Source organism: Carassius carassius, chromosome 33, assembly GCF_963082965.1.
Source record: "Carassius carassius chromosome 33, fCarCar2.1, whole genome shotgun sequence".
In the NCBI taxonomy this organism is placed as follows: domain Eukaryota; kingdom Metazoa; phylum Chordata; class Actinopteri; order Cypriniformes; family Cyprinidae; genus Carassius; species Carassius carassius.
The window spans coordinates 2,512,881-2,533,033 of NC_081787.1; the positions used below are offsets into that span (position 1 = coordinate 2,512,881).

Here is a 20,153-nt window from a genome sequence, read left to right on the forward strand (position 1 = left end):
TTGGATTTGAGTGAATAACAGTCTCTGTTAGAATCTGGGGAATAGAGAATTCATGTGGATTGCAAACCAAAATGATATACCTAGAATGATAGCTATAACAATTATAACTATGTTAGCAACCAATTGATGATGACGTTCTGTTTATTATAAGCACACTGTAATTTTCTCGTCTCCTGCTGGTTTAAACGCTTAAGCTCTTGCAATATTGTTGTGATTCCAACTATTTTGTTCATTATAGCTGTGAACCATGATTACTAAAACTTTATAGTCAGCCTTTATTTGAACAGGTCATTTGTATGAAAGCAATCCGTTCTAATTTTGCAGAAGTAAACTGCTTTTGTACAAGTACTCTACAAGTCATCAACCAGTAAATTTAATACTCTTACTTTCGTGCAATATGCATTTTCATACTTAAGTCCCTTCTGCGAAATTCCACAGATTTCCCTCTAAAATCAAGGAAGAGGCTCATTTCCGTTTGGCCTTCCAAACTGATACTTGACTTGAAAGAAATCGCATTTGGGAAGCAATAAATGCATCCAAAAATGTTGTTAAGGGTGCAGTTTTGGTAGAAAAAAAATAACAGCAAGCCAAAAAGAGAGATAGCACGGAAGAGTGCCGTGAGCTATGAGCTTCTCACACACACACACACACACACACACACACACACACACACACACACACACACACGTAATGCTGTGGATCTATGGCTGAAATACTAATGAGTCATGACTAGCATTCACTCAGACCACATGAACCATATTTGTGATTTACATACATCAAGACATGCATGAGAAAACAGTATATGTATAACAAGTATATGTTGGTGGTTTATGAGTAATAATAGTCTCTCTTGAGATTCACAGGGCAGTAAACATTCAACCTCGGTTTAAACCGCATCCCATCAGTCTTACATGAGCTTGAATATCAAGTGTGTGCTTTCTTCACCACAATTTGAGCCAAACTGGATGACAAAAATAATGACTGATTTCAAAAAGGTTTCCCAAACACTCCATATTTTCCACTGGTCAGATGCACAGATGCTGTTTTAAGCTTATGCAATTGGATTATATTTTAAAAATTTTTAATCAAACAAACAATACTTGTATTTTTTCATATTATTCTGAGACCGGAAAAAGCCTTATTTATTTATTTTTTGCATAGGGGCCAATTTTTTTTTTGCTCACAAGGAAACATTAGCTGTCCATACTAGTGTTGTCACGGTACCAAAATTTCAGTATTCGGTACCGATACCAGTGAAAATCCACGGTCCTACTATCATACTAATGTATATCCAATGCACTATGAATTGATGAGCTGCTGGGTTCATGAATATTAATCACGTTGTCTGCGTTCGGTCAAACTGATTTGCTGAAATCAAAACAGGGACGGGACTAAATCAGCGCCAGCCAATGAAATTGCAATTTGCGCATTAGCTCCGCCCACTACCGGAGAAACCGGTATGTCTTCTGCTTGTTCAATAATGAATATGAATAATTCTAAATGAACTCCATTACAGGAAAAGACAATAAAGAATAGTTTACATATAGCGTGTCGATTCAGCGTGGTAAGACTCTCGCTCTCTCTCTCTTTTGCATGTGTGAGAAACTGAAAAGATCGCTTGACGGAGAGAGAACTCTGAAGCTCAGATGCTGAAATTAATGCAAGCGTCATGCGCTTCAGTCTATGTAGTAAACAAACCCGCACGTCTCTGCCATTCATTAATTCACACAGAGACGCGCATAACACGGATTCATTTTTCAAGCAACATTTGTGGCTTAACATTTACAGATACTGGTCCATATGGAGATTTGATTTGATTAATTTATGCTAACTTTGACAAATTCTATGACTGTCCATATTAAAATGTAAGTTTCATTTTCATGACTGGATTTTGAGATTCCGTCCTCATTTCCTGCTTCGCGGAAATCATAGCGCTGAACCGGGTTTGAACGGGACCTCGGTACTACCGGTACTTAAAGAAACCTGGTACCGTCACATTTAGTACCGACTTGGTACCGAAGTACCGGGTCTTTTGACAACACTAGTCCATACAGTGTGACTTATCATCTTTTATAGAGAAATAATAATAGAGATAGTTACCTTCTTGTTCACTGTCTGAGAGAATGCTTCTGGTCAAAGACTGAGGGCTGGCTGGCTCTGTGGACTCAGTATTAGCGTTCAGGTCACAGTCTCCGGGCTCCTGCGAGTCAGTGAAGGACTTTGATTAGATTCTTGCAGTGCAGAAAAACAGACAGAATCCTGGTGCTTTGCCAAAATACTCACACAGGGGATAACATCAGCCTGGTCCATCTGCTCATCATCTGGGTAGTTCTCCAGTCTGTGTGAAGATGGAAACAAATGACTTTGAACTCCACAGTGAGGTGATGAAAACTGTGTGATCTGTTCCCTTCACGCATGTCAATTATAGAGCTCTTTAAATATCTTTCTTGGAAAAAAATCTAGTCATATTAAGTCTATTAATAAGGGCATAAAACAAGGGAAGACAATTCAAGACGGATGTCAAAGTATGGCCAGCTTAAAGCAGATCAAAACTTTACTAGTCACACCCACACATCCCATGCAGACTCGCTTATCAGATGTAAAGTGTAACAGGCTTACAAAAGTTATTACGAGAACCCAATTTGACATTCCAAGCTATTTTTAGCTAGACATTTCTATTATTATTATCCATTAAAAGAACAGAACAATCTCGTAAAACGTTATTCTTGGAGGCTTTTCAAATCAGCATTTTCATTAGAAAGCCGAAGTCCAGAAATATACTCCACGTGAGCACACAAACGCAGATGCGAATGCCTTGCCAGTACATTCAAGCGTGGCATTTCACGCAAGGTGCGTGCATTCAAGCGTGCCTGGGTTCAAGGGGGAAAATATCTGTGCCACTCAAATGCCCATGCCACTAAAAATATAGTGCATGCATTGTATTTACTCAACCATGACAGCAGTTAACCTGAAAGCTGACAATAAAAGATGATAGTTTTGGCCTTTACAATGCATAACTGTGGCACATTCTTGAATGCAACAGCATGATATTGAAAGAAGCTAGAAAAAGGAGATTTTTCAGAGAAATCTGCACGAGGAAATTACAAATGGCACAATTCCAGATGCATGGATTCCTAATGAAATGAGAGGATTCCTCCTCCCAAAAATGTGCAACTCTAATTGTGATCACATCTCAACGCTTCCAATCGAACCTTTCTGTGCTGAGATGCTCAGCGTCTATGCGAGTCTCCGTGTCAAGGTCCATCCCAGAACTTTCTTCTGTGACAGGGCTGCCGAGCTGAGAGCCTTGAGATTCCTGCGGGGAAAAGGAGAGTAATTACCAGTGATTGTACTGACGGGCTTACAAGTTGAAAAAGATAATACGTTTTGGCATTACGCTGCAGACAAATGTTCTCAAAGCCATCAGAACACTCAAAACTATCAAGTTGAGTTTACTGATGATTGTGTCTCAAGGTCGGCAGCTGATGACGTTGAGGAATGGGGTGGCTCTCGGAGGGAGGGAGGGTTTGTGTTGACCAGGTGGCGCTGTCATTCCTCAGGGACGGCTATTAAAAGAAGGTGATCCAGTTCATATGTTCCTAACCTGTGGCAAGGCCACAAGAACTTTAGGCACATGTGTGTGAAGGGAAGAGTATGGAAGCGTATGGGTAGCAATATTCAATTTGGGATGTAATATGCAAAAGGACAATGCAATATGTAAAATGGCAATGCATTTCTGTATTTACATTTACATTTTCCAATACATTTGTGCAACATTTGGTGCAAAATGAAAATGAAATTACATAATTTCCATTTGCCATTTCATACACCAGTTTTAATATGTAAAATGAAAACTAATTTTAACGCTTTATAATATGCACAATTAAAATGAAAATGTATTACAGAAATGATTAGATATGTATAACATGTTCAAGCAAAAACTGTGGCAAAATTATCATTTAAATGCTATTTTTCTTAAATGCATTAACACTCACAGCCAAGACACTTAAGATTGCATTTTCATTCAATGTCTCGCAATGATCATTTCGGTTTATGGTTTCAATATTTCATTCGCACTTGTGGGCGGAGCTGAAACCCCTCGCACCATGTCAATCACTGCGTGAACAAGGCGGGGCTTGCAGAAGGTCAGAGACTCAAATCTCAAGAAAAGGATTCAAGTGAGAGAACATGGACAAGACAGTTGGTCCGTGTACGTTTTGATCATTTCGGTTTATGGCTTCAATATTTCATTCGCACTTGTGGGCGGAGCTGAAACGCTGCTTTCATCTGATTGGTCGAATCGCTCCACCTTCAGCTCGGTCTTTTCATTCTTTCAGGCAGAATAAGAGTCAGTGCGAGTGTGACACTGTAATGTCTGAAACCACCGCTCACTGTTAATTAGCATAATATTTGAATCAGATGTAGCTGGGAACATAATTCGTGCTGCTGAGACCTGCAAATTATTTCTAGGTTGTAGTATTGTATGAATATTGTCCCACTGATAAATACAGTGCAAATAGTTCTGTCTCTTTGGAAAAAAGTGAAGTGGAAATAAAAATCAATAATAGACTGAACAGTTCCATGTCTGTAACATTTACCACTCTCATCTTTTGAGTCATAAGGCACTAGGTATGTGTGTGACATTAATAAATAATTGTAAAAATTAATATAGTTACATTTCTGAAATAAAAATAGTAAAATTAGCTCTGTGCTGCTCAGTGCTCCTGTAGCCTACCCCAGAGCACCCTCTCGCGGCTGTAGACGGTAATGTTTTCTCTTGGTTCTGAATAAATGCGACTTATATATGTTTTTTTCCTCGTCATTACGTATTTTTGGACTGATGCAACTTATACCGAAAAATACGGGTAACATTATTATTATTATTATTATTTATTTTGAGAGTAACTGACACAGACTAGAACTTTAATGTTTCACCAAATTCAGCTCAGATCTTCAGACTCGTCTGACTCGTGTTGCTGTATGACTGGCCAGACTTACCTTCCCAAAAAATCCTATTTAATTTTATTTCATAAATTTAACTATATTTATTTCCACTTCACTGTTATCCAAGGAGACAGAACTATTTGCACTGTTTTTATCAGTGGGACAACATTCATACAATACTACAACCTAGAAATAATTTGCAGGTCTCAGTAGCACGAATTATGTGTCCAGCTACATCTGATTCAAATATTATGCTAATTAACAGTGAGTGTAGTTTCAGACATTACAGTGCTTCACTCGCACTGACTCTTATTCTGCCTGAAAGAATGAAAAGACCGAGCTGAAGGTGGAGCGATTCGACCAATCAGATGAAAGCAGTGTTTCAGCTCCGCCCACAAGTGCGAATGAAATATTGAAGCCATAAACCGAAATGATCAAAACGTACACGGACCAACTGTCTTGTCCATGTTCTCTCACTTGAATCCTTTTCTTGAGATTTGAGTCTCTGACCTTCTGCAAGCCCCGCCTTGTTCACGCAGTGATTGACATGGTGCGAGGGGGCGGACACGTGATCGGCTCGGAATGCATTTTCAATGTGCACATTGAATTTTGCTACATTCATTGCGGGACATTGAATGAAAATGCAATCGTAAGTGTCTTGGCTGTCAGTGTTAATGCATTTAAGAAAAATAGCATTTAAATGATAATTTTGCCACAGTTTTTACTTGAACATGTTATACATATCTAATCATTTCTGTAATACATTTTCATTTTCCAACTTATAAAGCATTAAAATTAGTTTTCATTTTACATATTAAAACTGGTGTATGAAATGGCAAATGAAAATTATGTAATTTAATTTTCATTTTCATTTAGCACCAAACAGTCAGGAGACATGAACCTTTATCATCAGCTCTTCTTCTGAATCAGCCTCATCTCGTTACTTGGGAAAAGTGCTTTATCTGAAATGAGTCGTTCGCTCCAGGACGGTGTTAAACAGGAGACGACTGCATGCGCCTGCTGAGAACAGATGATGGTCTGTTTATCGGACAGAAAGGCCCTTGTTTCTCCCTCTGCTGAGGAGGTATTACAGAGCTTGCTGATAGCAGAAAGACTAAACACTTTCAAGCACTGTTGTAGACTACAGAAATGATCTAATGCGGCGATGTTCAACCTTTTCAACTGTCCACAACAATCTTCAAAGGACCCCTAGACCTAGTTTTGTTTAAAAAAAATATTTTAATCAAAGTGCATTCTAAAATAATTTGAATTAAAGTAAGTAATTTTCAGAATTTCAGAAATGTTTAGAGCTGAATGCTTTTTTTTTAACCAATGAATCTTCATGACTTTCCAGTTGTTTGTGTTTTACAGGATAAGGACTAAGGATAAAGAATTAATTTGCATAACTTTTTCACATCTAGAAATCACATTTGTGAGCCCAGATCACAAAACCAGTCTCAAGTTTTTTTTCATCTGAATAAATAAGCTTTCCATTGTTGTATGGTTTGTTAGGATCGGACAATATTTGGCTTAGATATAACTATTTGAAGAATCTGAGGGTGCAAAAAAAAAATATAAATATTGAGAAAATCTCCTTTAAAGTTGTCCAAATGAAGTTCTTAGCAATGCATATTACTAATAAAAAATTACGTTTTGATATATTTACGGTAAGACATTTACGAAATATCTTCATGGAACATGATCTTTACTTAATATCCTAATGATTTTTGGCATAAAAGAAAAATCTATAATTTTGACCCATAAAATGTTTTTTTTTGGCTATTGCTATAAATATACCACAACGACTTAAGACTGGTTTTTTACTACGTTATTAATGTAACTGATTACATTTGATTACTTTTTAAAATTTCTAACGAATGTTTTCAACTGTTTATCATTTTCAAACATTTGAAGTAGAAAGGGTTATCTTTACAGTAGTGCCTTAATCACTTCAATTGAGATTATAATTAGATTTTAAGTCACAGCCACCACAAAATCCTCTTTTTGGCATTTTTTTCTCAGTAACTGTAACGGATGACATTTTTATAATTAAATTACGTTACGCTGTTACATGTAACTAGTAACTCCCCGAACATCGCCCCATATTTGCTTACCTCACTATTCTCTGATGGCAGGCCCTCCTCTGTAACCTCAGAGAGAGTCTCAGATTCAGACCTCACATCTTCATGCTCCTCAGACCCCGGTGTCTTCTGAAGAGGGCTGTTTCTGTGGAGGAACATGCATATAGATTCACGTTTATACACGTTATGCCAAAACATCAATGTTCAAACTTCAGATTCATGCATATAAATGCCAGGGTCGGTGTTGGTATGTGCTGTGTGTATTGTCAAACTCACCCCTGAAGGGGTTTGGAGTCCAACGCTTGACTCTCATAGCTGCCGAGCTCCTTGTCAATAGACGTCTGTAAATCCAACAAGTGCTGTTCCACTGCAGCACGGATGCTCCTCTGGATTATACTGCAAATAAACACACATTCAGGGCATCTGTCACAACTTAAAAAAAAGTTTCCCATTGAGACCAGAACACGCAGTACCCATATTTAACATAATTTGACCTATTCAACAAGTTCAGCCAAGGAGTGTTCACCACAAGCTCAACATCCTAAAAAATAACCCTCCATTCTGAGCACCTCAGATTCTTGAGTCTGAAAATAGAAGTGTTTTGAGCTTACTAGACCTTCAGTACTTTGACACCCAATATGGGTGTTGAAATTCATCATGATACGGACGTGGACGATTCTGCACCGATGCAGTAATAGACCATAATTGATTACAGCCTACCGACGTCACACAAGTCTAAAAAACAAACGCACCCACTATTTTTAAATCCGAGATCTGGGTACATTTTGGAAAAACAAGCTTAGTGCATGCTAAGCATGGTTTTTTCACGCATGTGGCACGCTGTGTGCTTCATTGCACAGGATGTGCACTGTGAGATATGCGTGCATCCACTTGCTGTTATTACAGTGTTTGACTTTAGTTGTGCTGCACGCACTGACAGACTTTCACGTTGCTTTGCGCTTGCTTGTTCAGTAGCTTGATCACGACTGCAGTTAAACACATCTCTGAATACGTTTCTGATTCGAAATTGATGTAAACAGTCAGTTATGTTTTTAGGATGGGACAACACATCTGACATGTGGAAACAGATCTGTGCATTATTGTGAATGCAGCCTATTAAAGCTGTCACTGTCTATGTTCTCATCAGTAATAATCAAAAAGCAATAAAGATGAGGAAAAAAGAGAAACCCATAACTATGATTGTCTGTACACTTTCAGATACGTAAAGCACTCTCAGATACTGAAAGTCCTTTTTGTTTAGCATTTTTCCCCCTTTATTACTTGCATGTTTTAAAGCTATATTTTTTTGGTTAAGTTCTTAAGAATTTATTATGAAATTGTGATTATTTTAAAAAGTAGCCTGCTTATATAATTTAATAAAAATGCACAAGATAAATTTGATATAATCGTGATGAGTAACAATCACTGTGCGTGCCAAAATTAGGCAAATAAATCATTAGAAGATGGAGTTGTTTGTGCTGTGCACCTAAGTGCTGCGGCTCATTGTTCGCTATGCTGCAGAATTTCATGACTAGATGCACTAGTTTTTCCTGAAGCTGTTCAGTTACTTTAATGCATTTTCTGCTCCGAGGCCATTTCAAAATTGGATAATATTCTTCCTGCTGTGCCAATATGCTTCTGATAGCCAAGGCTTAGTTGAAAAGCCATTGGCCAGTATCTAAAAGCTACTGAATGAAATTCTTTCATTGTTCTTTATGTGATGGTGTTTTTTTTCATTATGAACACAATTAGGGGAAAGTCAACAACGTATGGCACTTTGACGGAATTCCACTTTCAATTCTATTTTTCACAAAGTCACAAAATTGAGACGGTCTCTCGTGGCCTCCTTATCTGTTTTTAAGACCATAATCACATTTGTTCAGCTGCATTTGGCCTTCTGCCCACCTAAAAGATCTGTTTATTGCATACAGTGGCCTTTTGAGTCAACAAATCTGATTTAGACCAGGGGATAATCGCATATGGTCCAAATTAACGTCAGTTAAATTAACTTCAAAAGGCGAACAAACAAGACTCAGTGCAAACTATATAATTCTAGACGAGATTCTAAGAATAAAATGGTATGAATTATTTTCACATGCATCTATTAAAAAAACGAAAAAGTAGACACTTACGCAGCAGATCCTGGAAGAATGCTGATGGAAGAAATGTGCGAACTGGAAAGAGAGGAAACAAGGAGGAAACATTAGGATGACTAACTGTATAAGTTTTCCTACCCAGCATCCTTATATAATAACGCTTATGTGCCACTAGGGCAAAGATGTATCATTTAGCACACATTTCACATACGAGTCATGTACACTGCAGAAAAAACATGGTTTTTCATTTCCTGTAAAGGCCACAGGAGATGTCAGGAGTGTCAGGAAGTGGGAATCTGAGAGGAACTGGGAGCAGGGTGACTTTGCTGTCCCATGAACAAATTCACACATGCTAGGAATGCTTAGTTTCATAATACTAGCTGCCCGCTACTTGTTAGCACCCGTGTCAGGTTCTGGGGTAGGAACAAATAAGGCCTTGACTGATAGAGCAGGTGCTCACATCAGCACACAAACACACACGCAAACGAGCGCATGCAGAAACATGACAAGTGTGAGTTCCCGTGTTATCTGACAGCAGCTGTGTGGTCTATGGTACAATGTCTTGACCCCTTAAGCTCTCTAGGCTGCTAGGAAGGCTTGTGTCCAACCCATGACATCCCAAAATCCTGAAACTTTCTACAAACTACAGACTCTCTCTTTTTTTTTTGTGTGTGTCAGTTTTTGCAAATGATTTTAAGGTTTTGAGATCTCTTTCCTCATTCATAATTTCATGTTAAAAGTAACGTTTTCCACTTAATTATCCCCTCCTAAAATATTGAATAATACTTTAGAAAAATATAAGATACAATCACATGACCAGCTAATACTTTATTCTAATTCATGGAATCTTTCCGTTCCAAAAAAAAAGTTTTTTATAGGTTCTTCAAAATGCTCTTTACACTAAGAAAAAAAGCACACAAAAAAAAACTAAAACTTAACCTATATACTTAACTCTTGGTGGTCTTTTAACCTTTTATGATTGCCTGTATAACTATATGAGGTCACAAATCACAAAGTAGAATTGACTAAAAAGTGAAAAAGTTGAAAAAAAAGTAAAAATAAAATAAATAACGTCTTAAATTGAAACACAGTAAAAACTCCTAGACTGAATTCTCACTTAACTTAATTATTTCATTTCGTCTGCAAGACCTCACCTGAGCTCTAGTGCTAATGATTCAGCATGAAAAACATTAAAACTATACTGATTCATGACACAGAGACATTTGGCTAATACTGACAGATTAAAAAAATAAAATTATGAATCCAATTATGGATTAGACCTACAGTCGTGGCCAAAAGTTTTGAGAATTACATAAATATTGGAAATTGGAAAAGTTGCAGCTTAAGTTTTTATAATAGCAATTTGCATATACTCCAGAATGTTATGAAGAGTGATCAGATGAATTGCATAGTCCTTCTTTGCCATGGAAATTAACTTAATCCCAAAAAAACCTTTCCACTGCATTTCATTGCTGTCATTAAAGGACCTGCTGAGATCATTTCAGTAATCGTCTTGTTAACTCAGGTGAGAATGTTGACGAGCACAAGGCTGGAGATCATTATGTCAGGCTGATTGGGTTGGAATGGCAGACTTGACATGTTAAAAGGAGGGTGATGCTTGAAATCATTGTTCTTCCATTGTTAAACATGGTGACCTGCAAAGAAACGCGTGCAGCCATCATTGCGTTGCATAAAAATGGCTTCACAGGCAAGGATATTGTGGCTACTAAGATTGCACCTAAATCAACAATTTAGAGGATCATCAAGAACTTCAAGGAAAGAGGTTCAATTCTTGTAAAGATGGCTTCAGGGCGTCCAAGAAAGTCCAGCAAGCGCCAGGATGGTCTCCTAAAGAGGATTCAGCTGCGGGATCGGAGTGCCACCAGTGCAGAGCTTGCTCAGGAATGGCAGCAGGCAGGTGTGAGCGCATCTGCACGCACAGTGAGGTGAAGACTTTTGGAAGATGGCCTGGTGTCAAGAAGGGCAGCAAAGAAGCCACTTCTCTCCAAAAAAAACATCAGGGACAGATTGATCTTCTGCAGAAAGTATAGTGAATGGACTGCTGAGGACTGGGGCAAAGTCATATTCTCCGATGAAGCCCCTTTCAGATTGTTTGGGGCATCTGGAAAAAGGCTTGTCCAGAGAAGAAAAGGTGAGCGCTACCATCAGTCATGTGTCATGCCAACAGTAAAGCATCCTGACACCATTCATGTGTGGGGTTGCTTCTCATCCAAGTGAGTGGGCTCACTCACAATTCTGCCCAAAAACACAGCCATGAATAAAGAATGGTACCAAAACACCCTCCAACAGCAACTTCTTCCAACAATCCAACAACAGTTTGGTGAAGATCAATGCATTTTCCAGCACGATGGAGCACCGTGCCATAAGGTAAAAGTGATAACTAAGTGGCTCGGGGACCAGAATGTTGAAATTTTGGGTCCATGGCCTGGAAACTCCCCAGATCTTAATCCCATTGAGAACTTGTGGTCAATCCTCAAGAGGTCGGTGGACAAACAAAAACCCACTAATTCTGACAAACTCCAAGAAGTGATTATTAAAGAATGGGTTGCTATCAGTCAGGTTTTGGCCCAGAAGTTGATTGAGAGCATAACCAGTCGAATTGCAGAGGTCCTGAAAAAGAAGGGCCAACACTGCAAATACTGACTCTTTGCATAAATGTCATGTAATAGTCGATAAAAGCCTTTGAAACGTATGAAGTGCTTGTAATTATATTTCAGTACATCACAGAAACAACTGAAACAAAGATCTAAAAGCAGTTTAGCAGCAAACTTTTTGAAAACTAATATTTATGTAATTCTCAAAACTTTTGGCCACGACTGTACATTGTAATCAATATATCAGTGCATCACAAAACATCTTCCTGGTCTTATTGTGCAATGCACATAAAAAAGTGCCGTTCTTTACACACCAGCATGCATTTTACAAAGGGATTGAATCAGTTTTTTTGGATAGAGATCTGATTGCACTTAGTCATGCAAAAATGAACTTGTCACTTACATATTACATAAGAGCTTGTGTTAATTAAAACATTTCCTGTGTTCTCTTTGTTTACTGAGCCCTAAGTAAAGGGATTATAAGTGAAGCAAAGGACAGAAACATTTTACAGCTCTCTTCAAAGTGTATAAAATGTTATCTAGTTAAACAACACAATGGCGCTTTTTCATATTCAGTGTTTCTGCAGGTTATGAAGGACAATTTAAGACTTTTTAAACACTTTTTAAGACAAAGTAAAGAAATTTTAATGACCAAATTGAAGGGAACCCAGTAAGTCAGCATGTACTCAACATGTCAACCCAATAAGTCTAAATGTAAATATCCTGGGAGTAGAAAAATGAGTTCACTTCTAATAGATCTCCATTACTTTTCAACTTCTACTGTACTGTACCTTCTGACCACAGTGCAAAAAAAATTGATTTAGTATTTTTGTGGTGTCTTCCAGTGCAGATACATTTCAAATCAAGATACATTTACTTCAGAAGCAAAATTACATAAGAAATTGATTCAAATGAAAAATTTCTATTTTTCTACTTGATTGAAAGGGAAAACTAGTTTTCAAACCTCACTTGAGATATTTTTTGTAAGCACATTTCCATGTAAGGCTGTTTAGATATTTGTACTGGAAAACCAGACAGAAATACTGAGGAGGATTTTTTTGTTTCTTTTTGTTTTGCAGTGAATGCAGTATATGAATTGCTAGAGTAGAGCCCATAAAACACTGCTTTAAAGAAAATGCATGCTAACGCTAGTTGTAAACGTCATCAGTGTCATCTTATCAGCAGCAGTGGCCAAAACACACACACACACACACACACACACACCACTGTTTGCTTGTGAATTAAATCCTGTATCATGCAATGATTCATCAGTTTCACAATTCTGCCCGAACCTGCATCTCTCGTTTTTACCAAATAATCGTATTTCATCGGCAATGTTGCGTAAGTTAGCAGGGCTTTTCATCATGCAATCTGAGAGGCAGTGAACATCACAAGCAGCCTTGGTCCAAAACCAATAAACAAGAAAAAATAAAAAAATCAATCCACCTCAAGGGCTTCACACACAGCCTCTCTCGCAACATCCCCAGCTTGTTTTCCACTGAATCTCTAGAGATTTTCTCCTCTGAAACATTACCTCTGGAGAAGGACTTGACAAGCCATGCTGTTCGCTTTGGTTCTCGTTGACGAGCCGTTCTGGTTGTTAACGTTGGGCGTAAGGTTATCCTAACTGGGCACTTTGAGGTGCTAAAGTCTGGATGAGCAGGTCAAAGAGCAAACACAGGCTGCCGGCGCTCATTCTGCGGAGTCCTGTATGTGCTGTCTGCCTGTGTGTGGGACTCAAGCACTCTGCTAAAAAAGTGCTGCAGTGGAAACGCTGGACCCTCGCTTAAATACACCACCGTCTGACGCAGCCTCGTCGCTAGTGCTCTGGGCCAATTGTCTCTCCATTCTCTCTCTCTCTCTCTCTCTCTCTTTCTCTCTCTCTCACACACACACACACACACACACACAGAGAGAGAGAGAGAGAGAGAAAGAGAGAGAGAGAGAGAGAGAGAGACCTCCCTCCCCAACTCAAAGACCTGTTAGACTTTTATATAACCCTGTTCCTGTCCAAACAACAGTCATTCTTCATGCCTTACTGCACTGCCGTTTACAGTTAAGGGAATCACAGACTGATGAAATGACACATAAATACGTGCATAACGTCACCGATGTCATCTTCAAATCTGTCATCATTCACTCACCCATTTAATTCAAAACTCATTGATTCTACTGTCCTGCTCACAAACAACTTACATTTTGGTCTGTTTCTCACACAAGACCATCATATGGCTTTAGAAGACTTGAAATGTGGCATAATCATTTGGATCACTTTTTGTGTCTTTTTTGAAAGCTTTCCACTGATTGTAATCACATAAGGAAGAGCATGAAAAACAACGCCCCGCTCATTTTCAGATTCACTTTCAGATTCTGAACAAAATTCAAACAAATTACGTTTTGTTGGTTTTTAGTATGCCTGGACCCTAAAAAAGGTTTTCGTATCCCGGCAGATACAAACACTGAAATAAAAAATATTTTTATTGAAATTTAAAAATAACAATAAATTAATTTCCTGATGCCTCTTTATGGTCTTACCTTTTTAAGGACTAAAGTTGATTTAAAACAGTAATTTAAATGTTTATATGTGACCCTGGACCACAAAGCCAGTCTTAAGTGTACATTTTTCAAAATTGAGATTTTAAATCATCTGAAAGCTGAATAAATAATGCTTCGGACAATATTTGGCCGAGATACAACTATTTGAAATTCTGGGATGCATTTTAACTAAACAAAAATTAAGTTTTGATATATTTAAGGTATGAAATTTACAAAATATCTTCATGGAACATGATCCTCAATATCCTATTGATTTTAGGCAAAAAAGTAATATATTATAAACCAGTAATAAACCATAATTTTGTACCATACAATGTTTTATTTTGGCTATTGCTACAAATATACCCCAGCAACTCCAGGGTAACATATGAAACTAATCTTTTATTTGAGTATTCACTATTACATACATTTGATTAATTAAATAACTTCATTTCTGTTTTTTGTTTTTTTGAGGCTAAATGAAACATTTTATTTCGGTTATGCTGTTTCAGTATATATATATATATATATATATATATATATATATATATATATATATATATATATATATATATATATAGATATATATATAGATATAGATATATATATAGATATATATAGAATTATAATTTTTTTTCTTTGCATCATTACCACAGGATTATGTTGTCAAATTTTTGGCTGAACTCTCCCTTTTCTCGGTCGGTTGGAGAACATGTCACACTTCCTGCAGTTCTAGGGATGAGCAAGATACCAAAAACCAAATAAGGCGTCTCCACTTCAGATGCAAGGACTGAGTTGTCATTCCCAACGTAATTTTGATGAGGTAATAGGAGAACTAGAAACCTCATTTAACAAGAGAGATACAGAGGATGGCGGAGTCATACAGATGTTGTCCTCATTGCAAGTACTCTGATAGCTCGGCACAGCGAGTATCAAATTTCCTATCATGTTATGCCTGCTTTTTGACATGTCCAGGTGGTAGGATGTCGAAAGAAGGGTGAAACCCAATAAATGTAGCTGGATGCCTGCGGCAAAGCTTAAAAAGAGGAGTGGAAATGAGTTATTACACTTTCCATGTATGGCTGCCCATTTGGGCCAAGAGTTCAAGTCGAGTCAACACTGCACTTGTTTTGATGGCTCAGTACAAGAGTGCATGGGAAACTTAGGAGACTCAATCCAGAAGGGAGACTCTCAAATGTGTTGAGCTGACACAGATCTGTGCAGGAGGTCCCAACATCTCCAATGCAACAATATACCACACTCCTCAAACTGTAGTGTGCATAGTGATTGAAGATCTAAGCTTGAAACCAATAGGTTGTAGGTTTGAATCCCACAATGGTTAATCAATGAGAAATCTCCATTGTGCTCCAGAGGGATAGTCACTGGAGTTTAGTGATTCTTTAGCACAACTGGTAAGTTACGGCATGTTCACAGGTTCGATTCCCAGGGATTGAACATATCACACAAACAACTTGAATGCACAGCAATGTACTTTGGAAAGCAGTGTCTGTTATATGAATACATCATTTTTTCATATGCATGCCGAAACGAAGATTTTCTGTACAAACACATGCATCAATACACTAGTGTTTTTGAAAATGTAAACTCTATTCAAAAACATAATCAAGTTATCAATATCAGCATGAACAACAGACTAAAGGAACGTTTAGTGAAGGTGAAAGCATATATGAAGGCTTCTTTATCTATTATATGCCTTAGCGATTGAAGACCTACACTTAAAACCAAAAGGTTGTGGGTTTGAATCCCATAATGGTTCATCAATGAGCGATCTCCATTGTGCTCCAGAAGGATAGTCACTGGAGTTTAGTGGCTCTTCAGCTCAAATGGTATGGCTGATGATACACGGGACAACTTTTTTTTGAGCAATGTTTGCTTGGGCGCTTTCCCATTACAAATTGGTAAAAAATTCCTATCTGAATACTTTAGATCGGTCACAGGCCCCATGTCTCACCTGGATGCCCGTTGATGGCAACATTGCTCAAAAAGTTGCCCAATATATCATCAGCCATAGATTATGGCACTAGCAACATAAGGAGCAAGGTTGCAAGTTCGATTCCCAGGACACATACAACTTTGAAAGTCCCTTTGCAAGTCATCAAGTTATCAATATCAGTGTAAACAACCCTTATTTTAAACTAAAGTCATCTGTAAGGAATGCTCAGTGAGGGTGAAAGCATCTATGATGGCCTTTCCGTCTATAATGTAAAGCTGTGTTTCAGGAAGTGTGCAAGTAGTAACTGACCCTTCCACATACAGACCAATGCTGTCAGAATCTGTTCACACATTCTAAAGCTTGAACAACACGTCTCAAGAACACCATTTTAAAGCTGTGAAAAATATTTTCCATAGCTGGTGAAGGATACATTGCAGCGCTTATATTTAGCTATATGTGCGACACCCTTTCAGATTCCACTGGGGCACAATGGGGGTCAGTATAATCACTGAAGAACCCCTGCAGCTCTTTCTCAAGATGCCACCAAATACAGACACTTTGACCCTTTTTCCTCATTGTATAATCTACATGCACACATGACTGGTGGATAGCCTGTTTGACTCCAAGTATACGAGACCAAATGTTCACCGATGCTTTGAGAAGCATAAAGAAATCTTACAAAACATGATAACTACTTAAATGGAAACTGAAAATACAGCTTGGGAAGGATTTATAGCACATTGTTCATTCTTGAAATTGCATGTTCTGTAGTTAATCATTGATTATTTGCTATTGTGACTAGGAGTGTGCACGGATAGTCGAACATTCGAATATTCGTTCTACTCTAATTATTCGATAAATAAAAATGATATTCGAATTTCGCTATATTTTTGCTTGCCATAAAATTTAATTTAAAAAAGTCCACAATAAAACCTAATTCGGTCACTTTCTGTGATTCTCCACGGCATATTTGAAGATGTATGCAAACAAAAAATAATTAATTAATGAATAAGAACTGCGGTCTTCTACAGTACTTCAAATATGCCGTGGAGAATCACAAAAAGTGACCGAATTCAAGTACATTGTTGCGGCATCTCTCAAGCAACGAATAAACACCACTAACTTGGAGAATGCAGTGAAAACTCCTCTTCTCGCGTCCGCCCTAGACCCTCGGCACAAACATCTCAGGTTTCTCGATGAAAACATGAGAGAAGTAAGAAAAAAAACTTTTTTGAACATTTTCAGAACATTTTTCTTGATGCGAGTGGTGCGGATGCAGTCGCCGTCACCAACGATGAAGAGGATGCAATGCCCACTTGTCGGAAAAGGCTGAGCCAGTTCTTCAGCGATGATTACAGAGAGTCCAGCCGAGACGAGTGGGAACAGTTCTTGCTGAAGCCATGTATTCCCCCAGATGAGGATCCCATTCAGTGGTAAAACAAAAACATGAAGCGCTTCACAAAACTTAGTCGCTTAGCACACCGTTATTTGTGAGTCCTGCCAACGTTTTCTCCGCGGCCGGCCTTATTGTTAACAGACTAAGGAGCCGACTTTCCCCTGATCATGTTTACATGCCTGTGTTTCTAAACAAGAACATGTAAAACAAGAGAAAAAAAAAGCTGACAGTTTCAAAGTTTCAAAGTTAAGTGTAAGCATTCTGTATAGCCTAATTGCTGCAGGCTGCTTTACGTTTTTTTTGCTTTTAATCTGTACTTTTGTTTTTTGCACGCATTGTTAAAGTTTTTCAGCTACAAAACACAATGTGTAATGTTCAAGCTTATTGTGTGTAAGCTTGTTCAAAAATGACGGAAACAATAAATGTTGCTGAAAAATAACATCTATCTCGTTAAACTTAATTTAAATAAATGAATATTCGAATATTCGTTTTTTGTGAGCTCAAATATTCGAATGTGATATTTGCGGAAAACGCCCATCCCTAATCGTGACACAACAAAAATGCGTTGCAACATATAAAAGCTATAAAATGCTATCTGTAACTGCTGTGAATGACAGGCCATTAGAGATACCATCAGAGGACTAAAAAAATAACAATGCTCCTGTATGCCTCTGTTGTGACATGGCCCATGCCGTTAAGGTAGTTAATGATGTAAAAGCCTTCTTGGCCTTAAAAGGGTCATGACATAGCCTACTTTTAAAGTTTCTGCAGCCAAACAAACCATTTTCAATTAAATTAATGGTTTTGCTTGAACTTTCCTTTAAACCTTCAATGTAAACAGTCACTGTAATGCTTGGCTTAACATATTTGCATAGGAAATAAATAAACTAAATAATCAAATAATTCAATATGACAGACTTTACTGTGCCCTTTTTTATTAAAAAAAGTGATGTCCAAATGTTTTCATATATTTGCCGAAACTACTTGAAATAAATTCTGTAAATATGTCCAAACATTTTTTTGCTGAAAAGAGCTATAGACGAATCTTCTAAAAGCCTGGCACTAATTAACAGCTTATTAGACCCAGAGCATTTAGATGTGCTCATATTAATTAGCAGCTTTGCTCCGCCCATTTCCCAGCTAATCATGATGTTTGTTTGTGTCTGACTTGGACTTACTGAGGCAGCTGCCATCCAAAGCTGTTTATGCAGAAACTAAACACTTCACAGTGTGCAGGATTAGCAAAGTGTACCAAGATCGTAATACTAGTAGATACTAGTAGACAGACAGGCGTCTGGAGCTTTGCCACTCACAGAACACAGTCTGAACTTGTTTTGGTGAGGATAATATTTTATGCAACACAAATGCAGACTAAACTTCTGTTCCAAAACCTACCAAGATGGCATTTTCCAGCATCACGTGTCCTCCTGACAAAAAGATATGTTGTAAGCCTATGCTGCCTTTTAAGACCTAATATTGTTCAAATTCTAAGACAGCGGAGAATGCATCCTTCACATATATGACCGCCATCAGTTCGTAGCAGTGAATGAAGATGTATCATATCGATCACAAGTGCAGTATGGAGTACCTCAAGGCTCCGTACTAGGGCCGCTACTCTTCACGCTTTATATGTTACCCTTGGGAGATATCATCAGGAAACATGGTGTTAGCTTTCACTGTTATGCTGATGATACTCAGCTCTATATTTCTTCGCGGCCCGGTGAAACACACCAATTTGAAAAACTAATGGAATGCATAGTCGATATTAAAAAACTGGATGACGAGTAATTTCTTGCTGCTAAATTCTGAAAAAACAGAGGTGTTAATTATAGGACCTAAAAACTTTGCATGTAATAACCTAGAACACTGTCTAAGACTTGATGCTCTGTCAATTCTTCGTCATCAGTTAGGAACCTAGGTGTGCTATTTGATTGCAATCTTTCCTTAGAAAGCCACGTTTGTAGCATTTGTAAAACTGCATTTTTCCATCTCAAAAATATATCTAAATTACGGCCTATGCTCTCAATGTCAAATGCAGAAATGTTAATCCATGCATTTATGACCTCAAGGTTAGATTATTGTAATGCTTTATTGGGTGGTTGTTCTGCATGCTTAGTAAACAAACTACAGTTAGTCCAAAATGCAGCAGCAAGAGTTCTTACTAGAACCAGGAAGTATGACCATATTAGCCCAATCCTGTCAACACTGCACTGGCTCCCTATCAAACATCCTATAGATTTTAAAATATTGCTTATTACTTATAAAGCCCTGAATGGTTTTGAACCTCAGTATTTGAATGAGCTCCTTTTACATTATAATCCTCTACGTCCGCTACTCAGAACTCAGAAATTTGATAATACCTAGAATATCAAAATCAACTGCGGGCGGCAGATCCTTTTCCTAGTTGGCGCCTAAACTCTGGAATAACCTACCTAACATTGTTCGGGAGGCAGACACACTCTTGCAGTTTAAATCTAGATTAAAGACCCATCTCTTTAACCTGGTTTACACATAACATACTAATATGCTTTT

At 37.9% G+C, this 20,153-nt stretch overlaps 1 protein-coding gene across 3 annotated transcripts in view; it reads right to left on the reverse strand.

The window, feature by feature from the left end:
- The window catches only part of LOC132113502 (protein FAM13B-like), a 48,764-nt gene that overhangs the window by 9,337 nt on the left and 19,274 nt on the right, over nucleotides 1–20,153 (reverse strand). For all 3 annotated transcript variants that reach the window (XM_059521293.1, XM_059521292.1, XM_059521291.1), the window contains exons 6-11: nucleotides 9,158–9,199; nucleotides 7,302–7,421; nucleotides 7,059–7,170; nucleotides 3,213–3,316; nucleotides 2,284–2,338; nucleotides 2,101–2,200 (exon numbers count right to left, since the gene is read on the reverse strand). In XM_059521293.1, coding sequence (XP_059377276.1) covers nucleotides 2,101–2,200; nucleotides 2,284–2,338; nucleotides 3,213–3,316; nucleotides 7,059–7,170; nucleotides 7,302–7,421; nucleotides 9,158–9,199 — 533 coding nt within the window. The remainder of the gene's footprint in view (nucleotides 1–2,100; nucleotides 2,201–2,283; nucleotides 2,339–3,212; nucleotides 3,317–7,058; nucleotides 7,171–7,301; nucleotides 7,422–9,157; nucleotides 9,200–20,153) is intronic.